The 19,710-nt window shown below is 43.9% G+C and overlaps 1 protein-coding gene across 6 annotated transcripts in view; it reads left to right on the top strand.

Moving 5' to 3' along the window:
* LOC105690400 (chondroitin sulfate N-acetylgalactosaminyltransferase 1) overlaps nt 1–11,964 on the top strand; it is a 63,393-nt gene extending 51,429 nt beyond the window's left edge. For 4 of the 6 annotated variants that reach the window (XM_048657530.1, XM_048657529.1, XM_048657532.1 and 1 more), the window contains 5 exons: nt 2,571–2,744; nt 6,189–7,038; nt 7,162–7,344; nt 7,442–7,589; nt 9,517–11,964. In XM_048657530.1, coding sequence (XP_048513487.1) covers nt 2,571–2,744; nt 6,189–7,038; nt 7,162–7,344; nt 7,442–7,589; nt 9,517–9,801 — 1,640 coding nt within the window. In that variant the 3' untranslated portion in view covers nt 9,802–11,964. The remainder of the gene's footprint in view (nt 1–2,570; nt 2,745–6,188; nt 7,039–7,161; nt 7,345–7,441; nt 7,590–9,516) is intronic. The other 2 variants (XM_048657533.1, XM_048657534.1) reach the window with 2 other exon arrangements.
* Nucleotides 11,965–19,710: the final 7,746 nt, after the last annotated feature.

Genomic DNA, 19,710 nt, shown 5'->3' with positions numbered 1-19,710 from the left:
TTACCCATCCGAACTACGGAGCGCGCAGTGGGTATCACAGCCGATGTGCTTTTACCCTCGCGTAACCGGTGTACGTGTACGTGGGCCATATCGGCGCGGTATATTTAGGTGAATTAATTAGTTTGCGAAACAGATAATTTCTTGGCTTGATACAGGTTCACCTTCGTAACCGGAAACGCGAGGCGGCTCGTACATCACGTGTATCTGACGCGAAGTTGGACGGTAGTTTCGCCGATATTGTACGCGAATTTTTCACCCCCCTCGTCTTTTCGACATTCGGTGTACTTCGCGAGGACGTACGTACGTGATCCGCGGCGACGTAGCCGCCCTCGATAGTTGAAACCGACGCTCGGCTGCGCGACGCCCGGGGGACGTCGGAGTGACGCAACCGGACATGAAACCGCCCCCCGCCCCCTCTGCCGTCGCGGCTTGTTTATATTCCATAACGCATCGTCGGTCATTACGACGCTTCTGTTTACCATCGACATGTGTACACGTTACGTATGCTCGGAGATGACGCACAGACGTCGTTTCCCCCGTTCGACGCGCACGCGTCGTTGGAGTAGGGAATTGATAATTCCGCACTTTACACCACCCCTGATAACGAGAGTCGGGAGGAAAGAACTAGCGAGAAGGAGCCCCGAACGATACCGCGGAGCGAAACCGTAGGATGGGTAGTTATGAAACAACCGGCTTTAAAAAAGGAATAAGGCCTCGGTAAAATCCATTAAAAGTTGTCGATGGCGTCGAAAACTTGATAAAGAGCCTCTGTGTAACTGAGAGCTTATATCCAATCGTCCCGGTTGTATTAATATTTGTTTTATTTTTTTTTTCTCGCTCGTCGCTGCGATGGAAATAGTTTTTCTAAATTATAATTAACCTGATTTGTCACTCCCCGACCGATTGCGAGTCATTAGACCCCGGCGTGGGGTGAGACGAGTCGAGATTCTTCGTTTCGCCGACGGGGTTTGGAATTCTCCTAATAAGATGAATATTTCCGATCGCGTGACTATCGCGGGAATAATTTTCACCGCATTAGAGTTGCAGGTTTCGTTCTGGGTCAGATAATGTTCGGTAGGTTGGCACACCGCCATTTTACCGAGTGTTCGCTTCAACTCGCTATGAATTATAGCCGGACCTGTCGCTGTTTCTTGGCACGTGAAAAAGGGTAAAAACTTCACGCCGCGAAAGTCACTTTTGGGATAATCGACGATCGTGCGAGGGGAACCGATGCAAAGAGCATCTGTCATAATATTCTTAGCCCAGACCCTTTCTCGCTCTCGAGAGAATAGAAACGAGAAAATGTTTGAAAAAAATTGTCATTTTTGATCTTAATCTTTCTCAAAAACTTGTGGCCGGAGAGAAAAAGTGCGACAAAAATTTCTCAATCACAAAAAATGAGAGAAAAAGGGTAGTCTATTTTCTGTAAAGCGTAACAAAAAAAAAAAAAAAAAAAGCTGGCGCTTTTTCGTGGGCATGGCGAACAAAAGAATGAGAGGAGCCTAATTTTTGTAACTCGTCACGTCTAAACGATATAAATGGGCCGGGATTCCGCCTTCGCCTCTGTTGATTTTATGATAGATTCATAAATACGCGTGAAAGATTTGTCTCACTTATGAAACGGAAAGAAACCGAGTGATTAATGCCACGTGATCCGTTATTTCACCATACAACTCCCGGTCGTATCTAACGATCAGTTTAATTGCCACTCGCGAACACAATATTCCGAATCCCTCGAAAACTCGGCTACCCCCTCCCACAAACGCTCCATATTTTCCGCTGTCCTTTTCAATCACGAGTACGATTCTTGCGCTACTTCCTACGTCACTCCGTATCCATATACTCGAGTACGCAACGATACGTTGAGAAAACATTCCAAATATTTGACGTAAGATTTTTCTCAATTCACGTATCGCGAGGTAAACGTACCGCAGATGTGTAGGTGCAACGCGAAAGAGTAACAAAAAACGTCCGCATTCAATTGGAAGGAACCGAACGGAGGGAAGGGACTCGTACGTAGGGTACGGATATTACCCAGCCGCATCGCGCATCCACTTCGTAAATAAGATAGGAAAAAGCAAGAAGGATCCACGTGAAACGCGAATTAAATTGTAACGGGATGTTTTCCCCCATTCACCGCGTGTACTTTGAGGGGTATGTTACATTTCGTTTACGCTCGATGTTGCTATAATTCATCTAGGAATGGTGCGTCTGTGCTCCGTACGTTGCGTCTGTATGAATTTGATAGGCGAGGCGCGGCGCATCGGCGAGAGCTCATTTCCGGCAGTGGATGGATAGATTCAAAGTTTCCATAGACTGGATACCTGATATCAAAGACCGAATTGCAGCTTCGCTATTCATCGGTCGATCTCCGATATTATTTATGTATGCAACGAGATAGACCAGGCATCCCCAAGTTTCCGTACTACATGCGCAGCGCCCGACCTTCTCGCTCGTATTACGCGATGTCCCTGGAATTGCGGCTCGCGTCGGAGATAACGTTATTTTTTCTCCTCTCCTCTCGGTTTTTGTTAACTCGGAGAAATTCGACACAATTTATTCGTTCCCAGGTGATAGAAAAGGTAGAGAAAAGAAACACGCTTCGTTTCCCGATGTCGTTTCAGGTCCTGTTACGACGACGAGTCTCGCCGAGGCCAATCAAAGGGAAGAAGAGACCAGGCTCGAAGTTGAAAGACTCACGGCTGAAATAAGAACCCTGAAGTTGCAGATACTCCAGCTGACAGGTTCGTTTGTTAATCACTACCCCGTTAACCACGTGTACATTTATTAATTGGCTCGTTGACGGAGCGACGGGGATTGAAAAAAAAACTCGGCCATTGGGTAATCCGGAACGGAGATAATGCGGTGCGGTTTGCGCGGTTGATATCGAAAGTTTATAAACAGTCGAATAATTTTCACCCTCGATTTTTGTCGCTCGATATTCATTTCCGGAGAATCGAGGCCGGGGTAAAAGTTTCGAGTGGATTTCACGGTTCCGTTTCAAATCCCTCGGGTGGAGACGATCGGCTTTTCGTACACGTTGTCCTCATCTACTCGTGCCCTTGTGCCTTGACGTAAAAAACGTCTTTTGAAAAAATACTTTCGCGGAGTAAAATCGGTCCTGCACTTCGATTGTTTCGGCGTATCCCTTTCGTTCGAATACGTCAGTCCGCTCCGTTTTTCCCCTAGTTTTACGTGGTCAGAGTTTTACGTGGGTACCGAACGACCGTCAACGATTTGCGAACTAGGTGTGTACGTCCTTGCGGATGTATACGTACGTACGTACCTCGTACAGCTCGTGAATATCCGTTCTTTGAAAGTTTGCCGAGGAAAAGTTTGACGTTAGAAATTGCAATCTCCGAAAGTACTTAAGCGCAGTGAAATTTTAGAGAACATTTGCAGAGACGGAGAAAAAGGGGGGTGTGGAGGGGGGGGGGGGGGGGATAAAAGTTGTTGTAATAATAATCGTGACAAAGAATCCGGAAGTAAAACATGAAGAGGTTATCCTCAGAGCTAATGTTGGATTCGACGCACAGGTGTACCTGTCACTCCGAGTTTCGCGTCGCATTCGTAATGAGAATAATGCAAATTCGCCGATCGGAATTTTGGAATTAATTAATTCATAATTCTTTCGTGATTAAAATCGGAAATCTCGTAGTACACGCGGATCTTATCGAGTCTCGAGGCATCCGACGATCATCTCCGGGTATAATCCGCTTAATCGGAGCGTCGCGACGTCGTATTTGAATGATTAAAGTTTCCAAGTATTCGCATTAAAACGAAAACTGCTTGTCTTCGGAATTCCTGCGAGTTTGTATAGGTACTTTGCAAAATATCTCAAACCCGTCTCACTCAATAAATTCTCCTCACTCGCAGTTTATACACATCGTCGGGAACAACTTCCTCGAATTTCGCCCGCGAACCTCACCCTCCCCGGATCATAATCCCCCAATTTTCCGCGAAAGTTTAATTCGCCGTCAATCGAGTTACCCAAATAATTTTTCAGATACAGTTCGCTTGTATTTTTCGTTCCTCTCTACACCTCGTCGTCCGCAGTCGCTATTCCGGTTAAATCGACCCACCCGTGAATCTTATTTCGCGAATCGAGTTAACGTTTCATACGTAGTTTTCGGATAGTCTGCAGGTAACGAAGCCGGGTTGCATATTCATCGGGTTTTACTTGATTCGATTTTATATCGTGCGCGCGAAATCCTCCGGCGAACGAAATATCGCGGCGTACATAGCGTAACGCGGTACGTGAATCGGGGTCGATGTAGAGGCGATCCGATTTTCCACCGGTTCCATCGGAGGTATTGATACATCCGCAATCTCTCAAGAACAATGAACTCGGACAGGCGTACGTTCGCATTACACATTCGCGAGTATGTAGGCAACCGCGATCCCCGAACGCCCATTATCCTCGTCGACTGCTCAAGAGATTCTCAAAATCCTAGAATCGATGATTGCGGTAGCCTCCGGTTAATTTTCACCCTCGAATTTCCGTCTCGCTCGACATCCCATTCAAATTCAGATCCCGCTGGCGGATAATAATACATGCATCAACGCGATGTCCGCCGCGGTACCTACCTACCCACCTACCTACCTACCTACCTACCTACGTCCTTCCATATCCCTTCGTCTGCCGCGGTTAGACGGTATAAAATCACGCGGTTGCCTAGCTGGTTCAGAAATTAGAGCGCTCATGTTTTATGTAAGTTAGAACCGCGAGGACGTCGTATATAGCGCGCTTGATTTCATTCCGGGTGCTAAGAAGGGGTTGAACATTTTTCCGCCGTTTCGGGAGATGGTGTCTAAACGCTTGAAACTATCGATGCCGCAAAGACGCTATTGGTACTCAGTGAGCGACTCGACTATCCTTGTTTAGGCTCGAAAATTTCGATCCGAAAATATTAACGAATTTAATCTTTTTTACTGCTCCCTTCGCCGTGGAACAATACGCGTAATGTGCGTATCCGGCGATGTTGCGATATCGACGATATCGGATATTTCGGGGACGATCCCTCGGGCCGTAATTGGATTTCATTTTAACGTTCGCGGTGCAGATTTAACGTGAATACGCACATTGATAATAATAATAATAGTAATAATGATTCTTACAAGATCGTCCAAATATTCCAGATATTAATTCATCAAAGTCCTCCCCTGTATACCCGTCGCTATTTATTCCCTCCGAACGGTCGTGCACCTGCCCATACATCATCGCCTAAATTTCGTTGTGGAAAAAAAAACAAATTCCGGGGAGCGAAGAATTTCGCGCTTTTCATTTTTCTCAAAGTTTTTCATATCAATTTCGAGTCCCCCTACGTAGACATATACGGCTATCGTGTAGTTTCATATTTACCCTTACGCAGCTACGTTACCCCTCTGAAAAAGTCGATGTTGAGGTTGTAACGAAAATTTAGAACGTCGCCTTCAACGGTCCGCGCCCGGATATTCCGGAAATACGAAATGGAAATAACCGTGTAGTATACCCGTATAAGAGCGGGTTATAAAAATAAAAAACGGCTCAAAATTTATACGGAGGGAATCTTCGCTAAGATTTTTATCACCGCCGAAAACTGGATGTATATTATTTTCCTTCTATTATACCGCCGATACAATGGTAACGTCCTCTTTCCTTTTTTTTCCTCCCCATGATACGGGCGTTCTCCATTTTTTTCGCCTGTCTTTCTTTTTTTTTTTTTTTTCACTCTCTCGCGGGTATAACGCGCATTGATTTTACGGCTAGGTAGTTAAGCCGAGCCCGTCTCTGGGGATGGATTCTTTTATTGTTGGTGTTCGTTTTTTTCGCAGCCAGTAAAACGCAAAAACTGCACAACCGATATCCCGCCACCCCGTACCCTGAGCGTGTATCCCGACGCACACTTTTCCAAAACAACACCCTGTTGAACGATCCGCGGGAGGTAACACAATTTTCTCCCTCGTTACGCGACCGTCCGACTCCCCGGTAATTCGTAATTTCAAAAGCCGAAAAATTCCGAATACCTAAGCTCAACAAATTCGCCCCTAATATACGCGCGTATTCCTATTCCCTGCGACAAAAAATTCCACGGTATATTCGCGCCGTCTGAACATTAACATCCAACAACGAACTAAAAAGTACGTAATTGTTTATTTTTTTTTCTGTTTCTGTTTTTTTTTGTTGTTTTTGCTTCGTTATGTTTCAGGTGGTCCACCTGGCCACAGCGAGGCGGCTTCGATGCTGAACGCCACGGACGTTGGCGACTGTTTGGCGGCGCGTCGTCAGGTTGATTTGGCCGAAATATCCCAAGGTCTTCCCCATAACAACGAATACGAGTTGATAGCCTTCAGCCATTTTACATTTTCGAGGGTTTACCCGGTGGATTTGGGGCTAGGTAAACGTGTTGTGGAAAAACCGATCGGTTTCAAGAGAAAAGATCTGCTGGAGGCGCTCGCCAAGGCGGTCGACACGCTTAACAGAAACACGACGCAGTCGACCACGAAGAAGTACACGGTCGAAGATTTTCTCGAAGGACTCTACAGGGTGGAACCGACCACCGGCACTCAGTACGAAATGTACTTCAGGACTAAAAACTTGAACAAAAGCACCCAGATCACCGGCAACGGTTACACGAAAGTGACGCTGATGAGACCCTACACTCCGATACAATTCGTGGGAATCGAGAAACAATTACCCGCCAAGGAGAAGGAACTCATACACATTATCCTCCCGTTGTCCGGCAGGACCAGCACCTTCCAGAGTTTCATGGACAAGTTCGTCAAGATCGGTCTTAAAAATGACAAGAGGGTACATCTGACCGTGGTATATTTCGGCACCGAGGGGCTCTCCGAAGCCAGGGCGATAATGTCGAGGGTTTTGATGACGCGAGGAAGCGGTGGGAGCAATCAGAACCTCAGGTTGTTAGCGCTCAACGAAACGTTCTCCCGAGGGAAAGGATTACGGGTCGGGGCCGAGAGGGCCTGGGGGGGCGAGGCCGACGTACTCCTATTCATGTGCGACGTTGACGTCGTTTTTAGTGCGAGGTTTTTGGACAGGTGAGACTCGCCCTTTTCTCTCGATCAGAGAATTCGAGAGCCCTTCGCCAGACCACCCCCGCCAATAAACCGTTCTTCTTCTTTTTCTTTTTTTTTTCTTTTGTTTCCTTCGTCACATTTCAGATGCCGCTGGAACACGGCTCCCGGTCGTAAAGTTTATTACCCGATAGTTTTCAGCTTGTACAATCCTCACGTGGTCTACACTCTTCAAGGGCGCGAAGTACCTCCCGAAACGGATCAACTGGTCATTTCGAGGGATACCGGATTCTGGAGAGACTTTGGATACGGGATGACCTGCCAGTACAGGTGAGCGTCTGTTTTCCGTACGTTTGGAATCTTTTTTAGCTTCACTTGAGAGGAATTTCTTTCGTAAATCGCGGGATGTCTCACGTGTGCTCGGCAGATCCGACTTTTTACGGGTTCGGGGCTTCGACGAAGACATCGTTGGCTGGGGAGGCGAAGACGTCACTCTTTACCGAAAATACGTCAGAAGCAACATCAAGGTCATTCGGGCAACCGATCCAGGAATTTTTCACATCTGGCATCCGAAGGTATTCCACGTGATTCACCGATCGTTCACCATTTCGAGAATCATTATAGCTCCGTATCGGAAGACGTTTCGATACCCGATCGGCGCTTCGGTGGCTCACAGGGCGTGGCGAAGTCTTTCGAAAATGTTATACCGCGTGTAATAGGGTATGTGCGGCCATGGAGTTTGCCACGGATCATTAGGGACTCACTAAATCTAATCAACGGTTGGCTTATTACCGGCAAACTTCCAATAATTATATTACACGCGGGATAACCCTGGGCAAGATATGGAGGGGAAGGAAACCGGGGAAACCGTTGGTTATGCTCGGGTAAAGCAACTTGGACGTTAACCTCGTTATCGAATGGTTGGATCAGTTATACTCAACGCGCACGGTATTTCCGAATTCACGACCCTCTTGAAATTCGATTCTTTAATTCACGGGCTCGAATCGCACTCCCGATGAAAAGTTGGCCCGAACGAATGAAAAGAGTAAAACGGCGCTCGTGGATCGTTCCATTTTTTCGATAGAAATAAATAGACGGGAGTGTACAAACAGAGCTTACCCGACGTTTGAACAAGAGCGGGTACCGCACCTATCTCTGAAATAACGATCATATTCCATACGCGGTGGTCTGTAATTACGGCGCCCGTAGTAACCGTGTCTAACGGCAAATAGGAAAATAATAAATTTACGATAACGAAGTTCAGGTGTACTCTGGAGGCAGTTTATTTATGCCCCATATCTTATACATAACGTTGCTGCAACGGCGCAACGTTGAATTATATACGTAACTGAACGTGTGCAGCAAATATTGCTGGGGGGAAATAATAATAACAACGATAACAGGGTAATTCAACGTTCGTACAGATAATTGATGGGATTTTAAAAATCTTCCCCTATTTACCGGCTTCCGTTTTTTCACTCCTCGCGTTGAAATTGAAATCAAAAAATTACCGAACTTCGTGCGTCCTTCTCGCGGTTTCTCCCCAGGCCTCGAACCAGCGATATCAACGCGGACGACAGTCCCGGCTCGAATCGAGCTCCTTGAAAATGAAAGCGGAGGGAATATAGTCGGCAGAAAAATACCAACAGATGTACATACGTATACGTTCGCCGGTAAGACAAGTGATTCCGACGGGCAATATTTTTGCATTTCGAATCGCTCGCTGCTCTGCAGGTTATTTCCGAGCCTCGGGCGAATGATTTGTTCAGTTTCCTTCGCGAATTGCATAACGCCGCCGCGTAGTTGGGGTGCACAAAAGTTGCCGCTGCCGCTAGAAAATCTGAGGCAAAAGCAATCCGAGTGCTTCGCTGTAAAACTGCCTCTATTCGCGGACCGAGGAACTAGAGCGGTCGCGGGGGCCCTCGAAGATCGTTAATTAACGCGACATCGATTATTCGATACGCGTGTAAAAAGCGATGCGACGAGTTTCGAATTCTCGTTATTACGGAGACTGAAAATTGGAATCTGATTACTCCGCTGGGAAGTATAAAACACACACTGGAGCGAACGGTGTGTGTGTAAACCTATAGCTCCGGGTCCGGCTTTAAGCGCGTATGAGAAACGATTCCAAACGGAATCGCATGCGAACCCTACCTTCCATCCATCCAACCGTACGATGTATTTACCAGCAACTCTGACTCCTTCGGCTGCTGCTCATCTCCCCGTACAACGTTTACGAACCCGAAGTGTTTGAACGATTTCTACAAACTCGGACCATTGTAGGCAAAGCTACGTTGAACCGGAGGTACAGCTTTCGGTACATACGATTGGTTGCAAACTTTTCACCGTAAATTACGATCCGAAGCTGCGTAGTGAAAAAGTGATGAGCCGCGAGAGCATTGCGCTGGTCCGGGTCGAGGGCTGGCTCCGGAGATGATCGTTGTACATTCTTCGCTTGTTTGAAATGTTCTTCTTTTTTTTTGTTCCGTTTCCAAATTTCAGGTATGTTCGGGCGGACCTGGGCAGCGTTTATCGACCGACCAATACCGCGCCTGTATACGATCCAGAGCTTTGAACGAAGCTTCGCACGCACAACTCGGCTTCCTGGCGTTTCGCGAGGACATCGCTAGCCAGGCGATGAACGTCAAGTCGTTAGTAAGTAAGAAGAAAAAAGTTACATCGAAAAAGGAGAAGAAAAAATTTATCAAACAGAACAAATCGATCCAATCGTCCTTGCAAATAATCAAGGATAAACCAGTGAGAAGAACTTCCAAAGATCAAACCTGATCTATGAACAATAATTTATATGTTACGATATCGAGTGTAAATATTATGTAAAAAAAAAAGACTGGTTATTTCGAGATAGTTATTAATTACGATTAAAGATTACAAAGGTCATGACTATTATATGACGATCGAGATGATGACGATTCATTGAGCGTCCGGTAACGTATATTATATATGATTCGTGTTGTTATTTATTATATAAAAAAAAAAAAAAACAGAAAAACAGGAAAGAAAAGGAAAAATTATCGAGTTAAAATGTTTATACAAAAATATGTTATTATTTATTATTTATCGTTTAAAAAGATGAAGAGAAGAGGTGGATATAAAAGGATGGTGCTGCGATGGAGTGAAAGAAAAAAAAAAAAACGAACCGAGGCCACAGTCGACGACTTTGAGGCTGTACAAATACAAGAAATTTAGTTACCAGATTTTCAGGTAAACAATTTCTATCAGACAATTAATATCTCCACTGGACTGAACTATCAATTTACCAAAATCGAGCACGAACTAAGATGAAATAAGGAGTTGGCGATACTGACTCGTTATCAAAGTAGTCCAATTTTGAGAGCGGATGAAAACCAGCGCTGTAAAATAATCATAAATTTTCACAAGTTAGACCAGTTTTCGTTGTAAAAACTCGCAAACGAGTGTAATGGTAGAACATAGTCTTCGACAATTGTCCGAATTGCGTATAAACAATTTATAGAAATTTATAATCCCGTCATAAAACGATAGGTGAAAACGGTGCGAAATCTTGTTTTTTTTTTTTTTTAGTGTAATCTCCGTAATTATGCATTTGTAAATATTAACGAGGATAAATAAATCGATTCCAATTATACAGAAAATTTATACGCTTCGATCAAGCCTAAATTAATATAATCGATAACCAATCGACGAATCAATTTGTTGACACGATGTAGCTAGACGTTATGTTGGATAATTAAAAATATTTAATACTTCGTGACTAAAGATACTGTAAGCGATGTACAATTTGTGAATTAACGAAGAAAGAAAATTTAAGGGTTAGAGCGAGAGCGTTGAGCGAATGTAAAATGTTCTTTTTCTTTCATTCAATTGTTATTCGCGAATGCTTGAGGAAATTTTTTGGATAAAATTTGTTACGTGAAAAATTGTGAAGAATCAACTCGACGCGAATCGGGAGGGCGGGAGGTCTGATTTACTGCACATATACCATTGTACCGCTGATATATTCACACAGTAGGTGTCCGTAAAAGTTTATGTAATAAATAGATAGCTATTTAACTTCATTCCATCCATTCATCCATCGTTATGATAATGTAATCAGAAAAAAAAACAAACTATATATTCAAATTTATACCTTCCACTTCTCAATTGTACCCAGACTTCGACTCTCTTTTATTCCGAGGATAATTAAAGGATTTTTAATCGAGTCAAATGTTCCTTGAGAATAACGGTACTTTTATCAAACGATTGCATGCCAATGTTCAAGTCCGTATAGTTTGGTACAATTTCCAACCAAGTGATCCTTAGTTTTTATTAAAAGAAACCGAAGAAATTCCGGTTTAGTTGTACAGCATAGATCCTTGAAAATTTCTATTGTAAGCAGCACAGTGCAGCTTTCAATTCCTTTGTCGTCTTAAGGTTGATTTTTTACTTTTTGCTATTGCCATTGTGTTTCCTTCGTTTGTACTCGGTTAAGTTGGCAAGAGTCTGCGAATGTGTATACGATACCCCCCGTGAAAGAAAACCTCGGAAAACTGATGTCTTTGCAGTCGGTGATGGGGGCCCGGGGGAGGGGGTGGTTATCGCTTTAACAGCTTCTTCGTGCAAACTTGCATTTTTCTTTCACGATTTTCTTTCCATTTTCTTTTCCGCCCCTTACATACCTGCAGTATTATTAAGTCACTCACTTTGTCCATAGATCGTTTATCCGACGATCTCATGCATTCCATTTTATATACCCAACTTTCGGAAGAAGAAAAAAAAACAAAGAATGACGACGATTATAAACTACACATAAAAGTATATGGCATACATACATAAACGCGAAATATTGTACGTAATGTAAATTATCAAAAGTGAACGGACGATCGATCCGCTGTACTCTGGGGATGTAAGAAAAAGAGAAAATAATTATAATAATAAATGAATAAATAATTGATCATCAATATTTACACTTTACCGAAACAATTGCTGAACAAAAATCGAAAAATGCCTCAATACTTTTCTTCTCCCTCCGTATCATCTGAGCCATTGAACGTGATGCGATACGGGATGACGTACGGTAAGTGCCATTTAGTATCCTCTGTCAGAAAATGATTAGTAAATCATTCACCGCGGGGATCCCCTCATTTTTCGATGCGAATGTGATCACTTTGTTCGTAATCCACTGATTCGTAAGACTGTTCGGTGCGGTTGAATAATATATATGTATATTACAGTATTTTCGGGTGAAATGCGGGGCTAGTTTTCTCGACGGTTGTAATTTCAGCTGATTCGCTTTAATCTATGAACGATTTCGCGATTTTTAGTAACCGTAAAACGAAGAGGGTCGTAAAGCTTGAGCTGCACGTAGAAAATTGAAGAAAATACCAGGATAGAGAGCAGCGCGCGTTCGACTATCTCTACCTAGCGTAAATTGAATTAATTTTATCCAACCCACAATTCTACACGGCTCACTGGATTCTCCCGGTTCGGAAAAAGCGAGATCGATCAGACCAACTATAACAACGGGGTAAAAATGACTCTTCTATGCAGCAGGTACGCTACCTTGCATGGAATAAATTCTGCGACCACGGAGAAACTTTGGAAACGCAATGATCGGAGGCTGCGTCGCGATCGTATACAGAGCAAATGGACGATAAGATGAATCGGTGCGGGCGGCGTTGGGTGTGGGGCGATGTAATCCATTAGACCGTATTATAATCCGTTTAGATTTTCTTGAGGTGAATCGAGGAGGCGTAACAACAACATCGCGGGTCCGCCGATCCGTTTTGGTACCTATATTTCAGCGTACGTATGATATTGTTATTAGATCCCCCGGTGGAGCACACGTGGCATCAATCACTTGACTATTTAATGTGACGTCACGATAAGGCGCTTGCAGGCTCCTACCGATTACCACCCGCAACACTTGCAGGTCCCCAAGAGCAGACATCCATTATCCTAATCACCGTGCGGTACTCCCAGTCATGTCAGTCATTCCCTTACATTAGATATTCATTATCAAACTATGCTCGTATATGACGTACACCTATACCCACGTATACATGTATGTATACGTAACGCAGCGAACAAAAGAACGTCGCATCTGCACCGAGCTGCTGGGGCTTGCGACGTTACCTTATTATTGTTATTATTATTATTATTATCGCTATCATTATCGTTATTACATAATGGAAATTCAATGATCGAGCGGTACATAAAGGGTTATTTTATTACGTCACTCAACTCTGACGTCCATTAAAATTGGTTGTTTTTTTTTTCTCCGTCTCTCTCTCTCTTTTTGAAACTCAATTTAAACTTTCGCCTAACTCATTTTAACCAATTCCGTTTTTTTCTCTCTTTATTTTTTTTTTTTTTTTTTACTCCTCGGCGAAGAATTTTAGTCGCGTTGTCGGAGGCGCGCGACGCGAGAAAGCTGCGTGGGGTAATTAGGATCTATAAATCATTCATGGATCACACAGTGAAGAAGCATATTTCAGACAAGTTTTCGCTCCCGCGAATAATCGGCGCGAGCGTGATATTCGTTTTTGCCTCGAATGTCATTTTTTTTTGTTCTGTTGCAGTAAAAGAACAGGTGGAAAAATGATGTCCTAGGCGAGATTTTTCACGAAATTTTCACCTCCTCTTGTTCGTTTATTTCATTTAATTTTCTTATTTTCTCTTCCGGTTTTTCTTCATGTTTTTACCACGAAGTTCGTTGTATCTTTGAAGCTTAACGCGCTGTGCAACAGGGACGTCATGAACTAGAACGAAAACAACCTTTTCTCAATTACTTGGGTTATTTTACTTTCAGGTGTCTTTGGATTCCTTTCGAGAGTTTGCTGAAATATCTTACTTCGTTATTACGTAGTTTAATGAAACAACTTTAATTGTTTTTTTTTTGGTACCCTTGAGTGGTGTCCAGGTATAAAATTTTTAATTAGTCCGTTGACGATGGAGTAACAAGTGAAATTTTACGATGAACTCCGCAGGTTTCTTATTTTGCCACATCAATTTTTGACTCTTTCGAGCGAAGAATATTCTTCTCTTCATTATTAAGAGAGTAATTTTACACTGTCACGATATTAAAATACGGAACTTTAACCCCACCCTTTGTATAAACCTACCTAGGTATACGCCAACTTGATAAAACGATGCGCCACTAGACACTTTCTTCTCGCAGATATTAAATTTTCCTAAATCTAATTCACGTCCGATTTTTAAAAAGTAAGGTGAACGCCCGGCGCCGATGCGACGATTCGAAGTGCACTCCTCAGAGAATGATTCTTCGCAAGATGAAAGAACAGTGTTCCCAGCGCGTTGGTTTCTCCATATGCATTTCGAAGCTCGCGAGCTCGTAAATAAAATTAAGGGAGGTATTCGGTAATCCTGTAAATTTCAGGGGGGGAAATTGTACTTGACCCGCTGTAACGTGTCGGGTTGTAATAATAAATATAAACAGCCGTAACGGACGCCGATTAATGGCGTCAAAGACACACGCGTGTGTAGGCAAACACGGACGGGAAACCCTCCGCGAAAGACGAGGGAGGGGAAAAGCTCATCAATCGTAACCTACAGACGTGAATTATAAGGTCGTTATACGCAACTGCCACACTATGCGGGGGAAAGGGTCCTCCGATAACTCGTGCGGAAACTGAAACTGCTTACTATTTCTGCATCGTGAAATAATACAAAGGCAAATAAATAAATAAATATAACGAAACGAGGACCGGTGATCCACGCAGCGCTCGACTAGCGGGACGAGGAAATCGCGTTGCGGATTTCGTTACAGCTGGAGGAATGAATGAACAACTATATTTAGGCACCAGAAATTGAATACCCGTTCGCGGTGTATACCTCTACTTGAGTCTATTCGGCAAAGGTTCGTAATTAGACCCCGTACGAACTCGCCTCGATTTCTGCAAGAACGGCGTATCCTTCGAATAAAAAAGTGACCCGCGAGCGAAGAAAAACGGCGTATCGGGTTCATCCTAATTATCTTTGACCTTGGATCGATCTATCTCGCGATCCTCTCTCCGGTGTTGGAAAATTGTTGGATCGTGTAATTATCTAGCTACACCGCGGATGCGAAAAAATTGCGAAACCCGCCCCCCCCGGAAAGTTGACGAAGAGAAAAAGGAGCTTGTCCGGATACGAGATTACAAAAAGTTCGCAGACTACAACAATATCGCTGCTCCTAATTTCCACCGAATTTGGGTGAATTTTTTTTCGTCGTCCCGACGAGGGTTGTCGAATACATGGCACGCCAATTAGGCGGTCGAACGTTCAATCGACGTACACGTTACTCGAAGACGCGAATCGTAATTGCTACGCGATAAGTAGGTTAAATATGATTTCGGTAATTTTTGTGCTTGCGAAAAATACATCCTGCACCCGACGGCGAGGCGGTTACGCTTATAATTATGTACTCGTAATGTCAGGAATTATTTTGTGTCCCGCAATAAAACTATGCCTACACGGTGCACGGCGGGTACGGGGGTTTTAAAAATGCACTCGCAAAATGAGCCACTCCGCAATTAGGTCGAGAGGGACTCTAGGGGTAGTTCGTATAATATACCGACGAATTATACGCATACCTATACGAAAATATATCGCTCCGTTAGCTGACTTTACACTGCCTCGTGTCGAGGAAATATTAAATTAACGTCATAAACGCGACCGATCTCAGCTGCCTCGACCGACGACGATCGCGCGACGAATAATTACGCCGCGCAAAGCTCAAGTTCTCCTCGATTTTCAAGCGGGTGAATCTTTTTCCGAGCTCCCTCGCAGATTTCAGATCGGTGTCTTACGTAAATTTTTGCGAACAACGCTGGGAGATGAGAAAAAAAAAAAAAATGAGGAAAATCCGTAGCGATTCGATTCCCGCGAACTGATAACGGCCTGTTTAGTACAACGGCTGCGGGCACACGTCGCGTCGTGGCTTTAAAAGACGAGCGTGCAACGAGGCGTAAATTGCGTTTGCAACCAAATGAGCTTCGACGTGGAGTTTTAGCGAAAAAAATTTTTCTACGAGTATTTTTTCTGTTATTTTTTTTATTTTTTTTTTTTTCTCGTTCCGATTCCCGCTTCGTCGGATCTAGTTCTCTTCGTTTTGTCTATGACGAGAGATGGAGAAACGAGAATGAAAAAAAAAAAAAAATCGAAATAGAATAAAAAACAATTCATGTACGAATCTCATTACCAGTTTTCCCGTTAAATTAATGCACACGCGGCGTGCAGCGGTGGGGCCGGTCTTTCTCGAATTTTATTATTATTCATGTTCTGACATTCTCGTTAAATTTCTACGTCGTCGCCTTTACTCTTCGTCGTCATGAGGTCATATTATCATACACGTATATTCCCACCTACGTACCGCAGTAGGTGAACATCCATGAAAACGTGCTGTGCATATCGCCGTCGAAAGTCTGTTCGAGCTTCGGGGTCTACGCGCCTAATGGTATATCTATACGTGCCATAAGCTTATAGTTTCATTTTTTTTAATAATAAAAAGTAAAAGCTAACCCCGGCGCATCCGAATGCATTTTTGCAATTCAAAACTACCTCAGCCACCGTCTGTAACGCGCGCGGTACCCGCAGATTTTATCCACCTATTTACGGACAAACCTTGCCGCGGTTACATCGAATTTTTGTTCAACCTTTCTATACGATCTTTGTTTCGTTATAAAAATACATCGGGAACTCGAGAAAAAAATTCGTCAAATCCACACCACACACGTCGACTGCATTTTTATTTATTTGTTTATTTATGTTTTTTTCTTTCGATTCTTACTTCTGCCCAGCCAATTTACAGGCGGGAGTATCGTCGAGGTGCACTATTTACAGCGATACACGGTGGGGTAAAGAGAAAAAGTTTACTCTTCCGGGAGGAAGTGAATGAGCGCAGGGAGGTACGGTACGTGGTATACGCGGACCTCCGAAAATGTTTACGCGGAAAAAGCGATTACGCGACCGTTGGGAAATTTCTGTTTACCTGGGAGTCGAGTACCACCGGCTAGCTAATCTCGTTGCCGAGGGAATATCTACGATGGCCAGAGCCACCGGCCTTCCTTAAATTATTTATCGCACCGACGCAACGCCAGCAGTTGTATACCTATGTAGTTTACCCGTATCGGCGGAGGAACAATTTTCACTCGAAAAAGTTATCGCTTTCTCGTATCCCGCTACTTTCATCCGCGTGCTATCTTTTCCGCGAACGCGACGAGAATACAGAGGGTTCGAAGACTCGTTGACGATATTCTGGATTTATTATTATATTTTCTCAATTAGTCGATTCGTTTGTATTATAACTTTGATACTCGGGGCCGCCGGTGTATTTGGATCGCAAAATAAAGGAGCGGATGAAAATAAAATAGCGATATACGGAGCTCGCGGCGTTTCCTCGGATAACGAGAAACACGGTCCTTTCGCGGTGAAAGAATTTTCACTCTCATTCTCGCGATGAAATTCCAGAAGGGTTCATTTTATTATTTTTACTATTATTTTTTACTCTCAACTTTTTTTTCTTTTATTCCCTACTTGAGGTGGTACCTAAGGAGAGAAGCGCCGCACTATTTATAAAGAAAACCTGAAATCTCAACATCAAAGGATGCACGTCGACGAGGATCCCAGAGAAGAGATACCTAAGAGAAAAGAAGGGAAATAAAAAAAATGTATTTGTGGAATGGTAATTCTGACGCGCAGACGGCGCGCCGTCAGACATTACACGAACACACGTATACCTATGTAGGTGTATACTTTGAGAGTTGAAACTAGATAGGACGCTCGCAAAGAAACGGAAACTGGATATATGTATACGTTTCATGGAGTCTGCAGCGAATCGCTGTTATCTCTTTCTCGACGATGATCAGTGGGTGAAAAAATTTCGCAAAAAAATCTCCCATCGTTTTCGGCTCGTAGCTAGCTGATTGCCGTATCGCGAGCGTGCCGCGGAGCGGATTCGTATCGAATTATAACGTGGACGAAACGCGAAATGTCGGACGGCGCGCGAGTTGCGTGAACGACCGGCGGATCAGCTGGGAGGCGAGGAATTTGTAGCGGGGTGATATTGGGCGTGATAATTGGGTTGGTTTGATAAATAGATCGAGGTACGCACTGCACATTAATTCTAAGCCTGGCCATAGATTACATCGCTTAGAGCTTGATTAACGTCTGTGAAATGCGAAAGCTGCCCCCGTAGAACGCGCGTTGCTAGGTGGCGCAGCGCGCGCGCCGTTGCGGTTCATCGAAACCGCGAACTGGAATCGCGCCCCGTTCCCGCGGGACCGTCCGTTTCTTTTTTTCTTTTCCCCCTTCGCAAACGTAATACGCTTCGGTCGATTCGTAATTAACGGTGAAACAAAATGGAGCGAAGCAATTTTTTCAATAAATTATACAACGTTTCCTACGAGGGATAGCGAAGTGTTTGCCAATGGCCTCGTGTGCGCAAAGATGCGCGGAATGAGATTCAATTGTTTTGCCAGTTAATTATGGAACGATCTTAATTAGACCGCCGAGGCAATTAACGGATCGCTTTATTTGGAAACAAGCCTCCGGCGACCGTTACCGCGTCGAGGCAACTATACCGCGCGAGATAAAATCCTTCGGGAGTGACCGTAAAATCCACTCGTCAAATGAATAAATTTTTCATTATGTTCTCTACTTTCACTGGACACACACACACACACGTGCGCTACAGAGCACGGGGCACGTTTCAAATTCACACGTCATCCGCACAACTCCCGCTGCAATTAATCGCGGAATATCCCCATAAGTGATTATAGCCACAATTAGCTGAAATACTCGAAATTTAATTAAAACGTTTAATCAAATCGTCATAGAATATCCAACTCCGCGGAAAACGCACACACGCCAAAAAATGAAAAAACAAAAAAAAATCAGTCACCGACTCAATTACATAGTTGCGTTGCGACGTATGATGAATTTGCAATCGATGAACGGCGAACGTTTAATACACGAAAGAAAAAAAGGAATAAAAATTGCTGTGGACACAATCGTCTTTCGATCGTTTCTTTATCTTCGGAGTGAGCGAGCACCTGCTCGTTAATTGCTCGTAGGAAAGAATCAATCTCGTTCGAGATCCCGTGTAAGCAATATACACACCTCAACGCAGAAATGTATGCGTTGGACATAAAAATTTATGTACACCTTGAATAACTCGGGGTAGTCGGCCGTATCGCGGCGTTCATTTTTGATGAAATATTTCTGCTGACGAATGCGGCAGGGGTACGTAGATACATAAGCTCTTCCAAAAACTGACGGCCCTCGGTAAAGCTCAAGGTAATACCAACGGCGCGAGCCGTTTCTCATTTCGTTCCTCTTCCTCGTCTTCTTCGCCTTTTATTTTTATATCAGTATTTTATTTATTCATTTATATACATTTATTTTTCATTTTTCCCTCAAGAGTCTCATAAATCGCGTAAAGAGTTTTGCGGGTAAAAATTCTCGTCTTCCGTTCCGGAGCTCTCGAAAGTTCCCTCACTCGACGAAGCCGTGGAAAACCGCGACTGGAAGACCAACCGCGCGCTTATTTCATCTCGCGCGCATTCGCTGCACCGGGATCGCGAGAGAATTTTTTTTTTTTTTTTCCAAAAGTCCACACGACCGAAGTTACACGCGAGATGCGCTTCCTTTCCGTCAGAGTGGACCGCGCCGAATAATTAGTCCTCCCGAAATCAGATGATACAAGTAAAATAGAGAAAC

The sequence above is a fragment of the Athalia rosae genome, chromosome 6 (genome assembly GCF_917208135.1).
Source record: "Athalia rosae chromosome 6, iyAthRosa1.1, whole genome shotgun sequence".
NCBI lineage: Eukaryota > Metazoa > Arthropoda > Insecta > Hymenoptera > Athaliidae > Athalia > Athalia rosae.
Note: the sequence above shows the minus strand (reverse complement) of the source record. Positions and strands in the feature narration are given on the sequence as shown.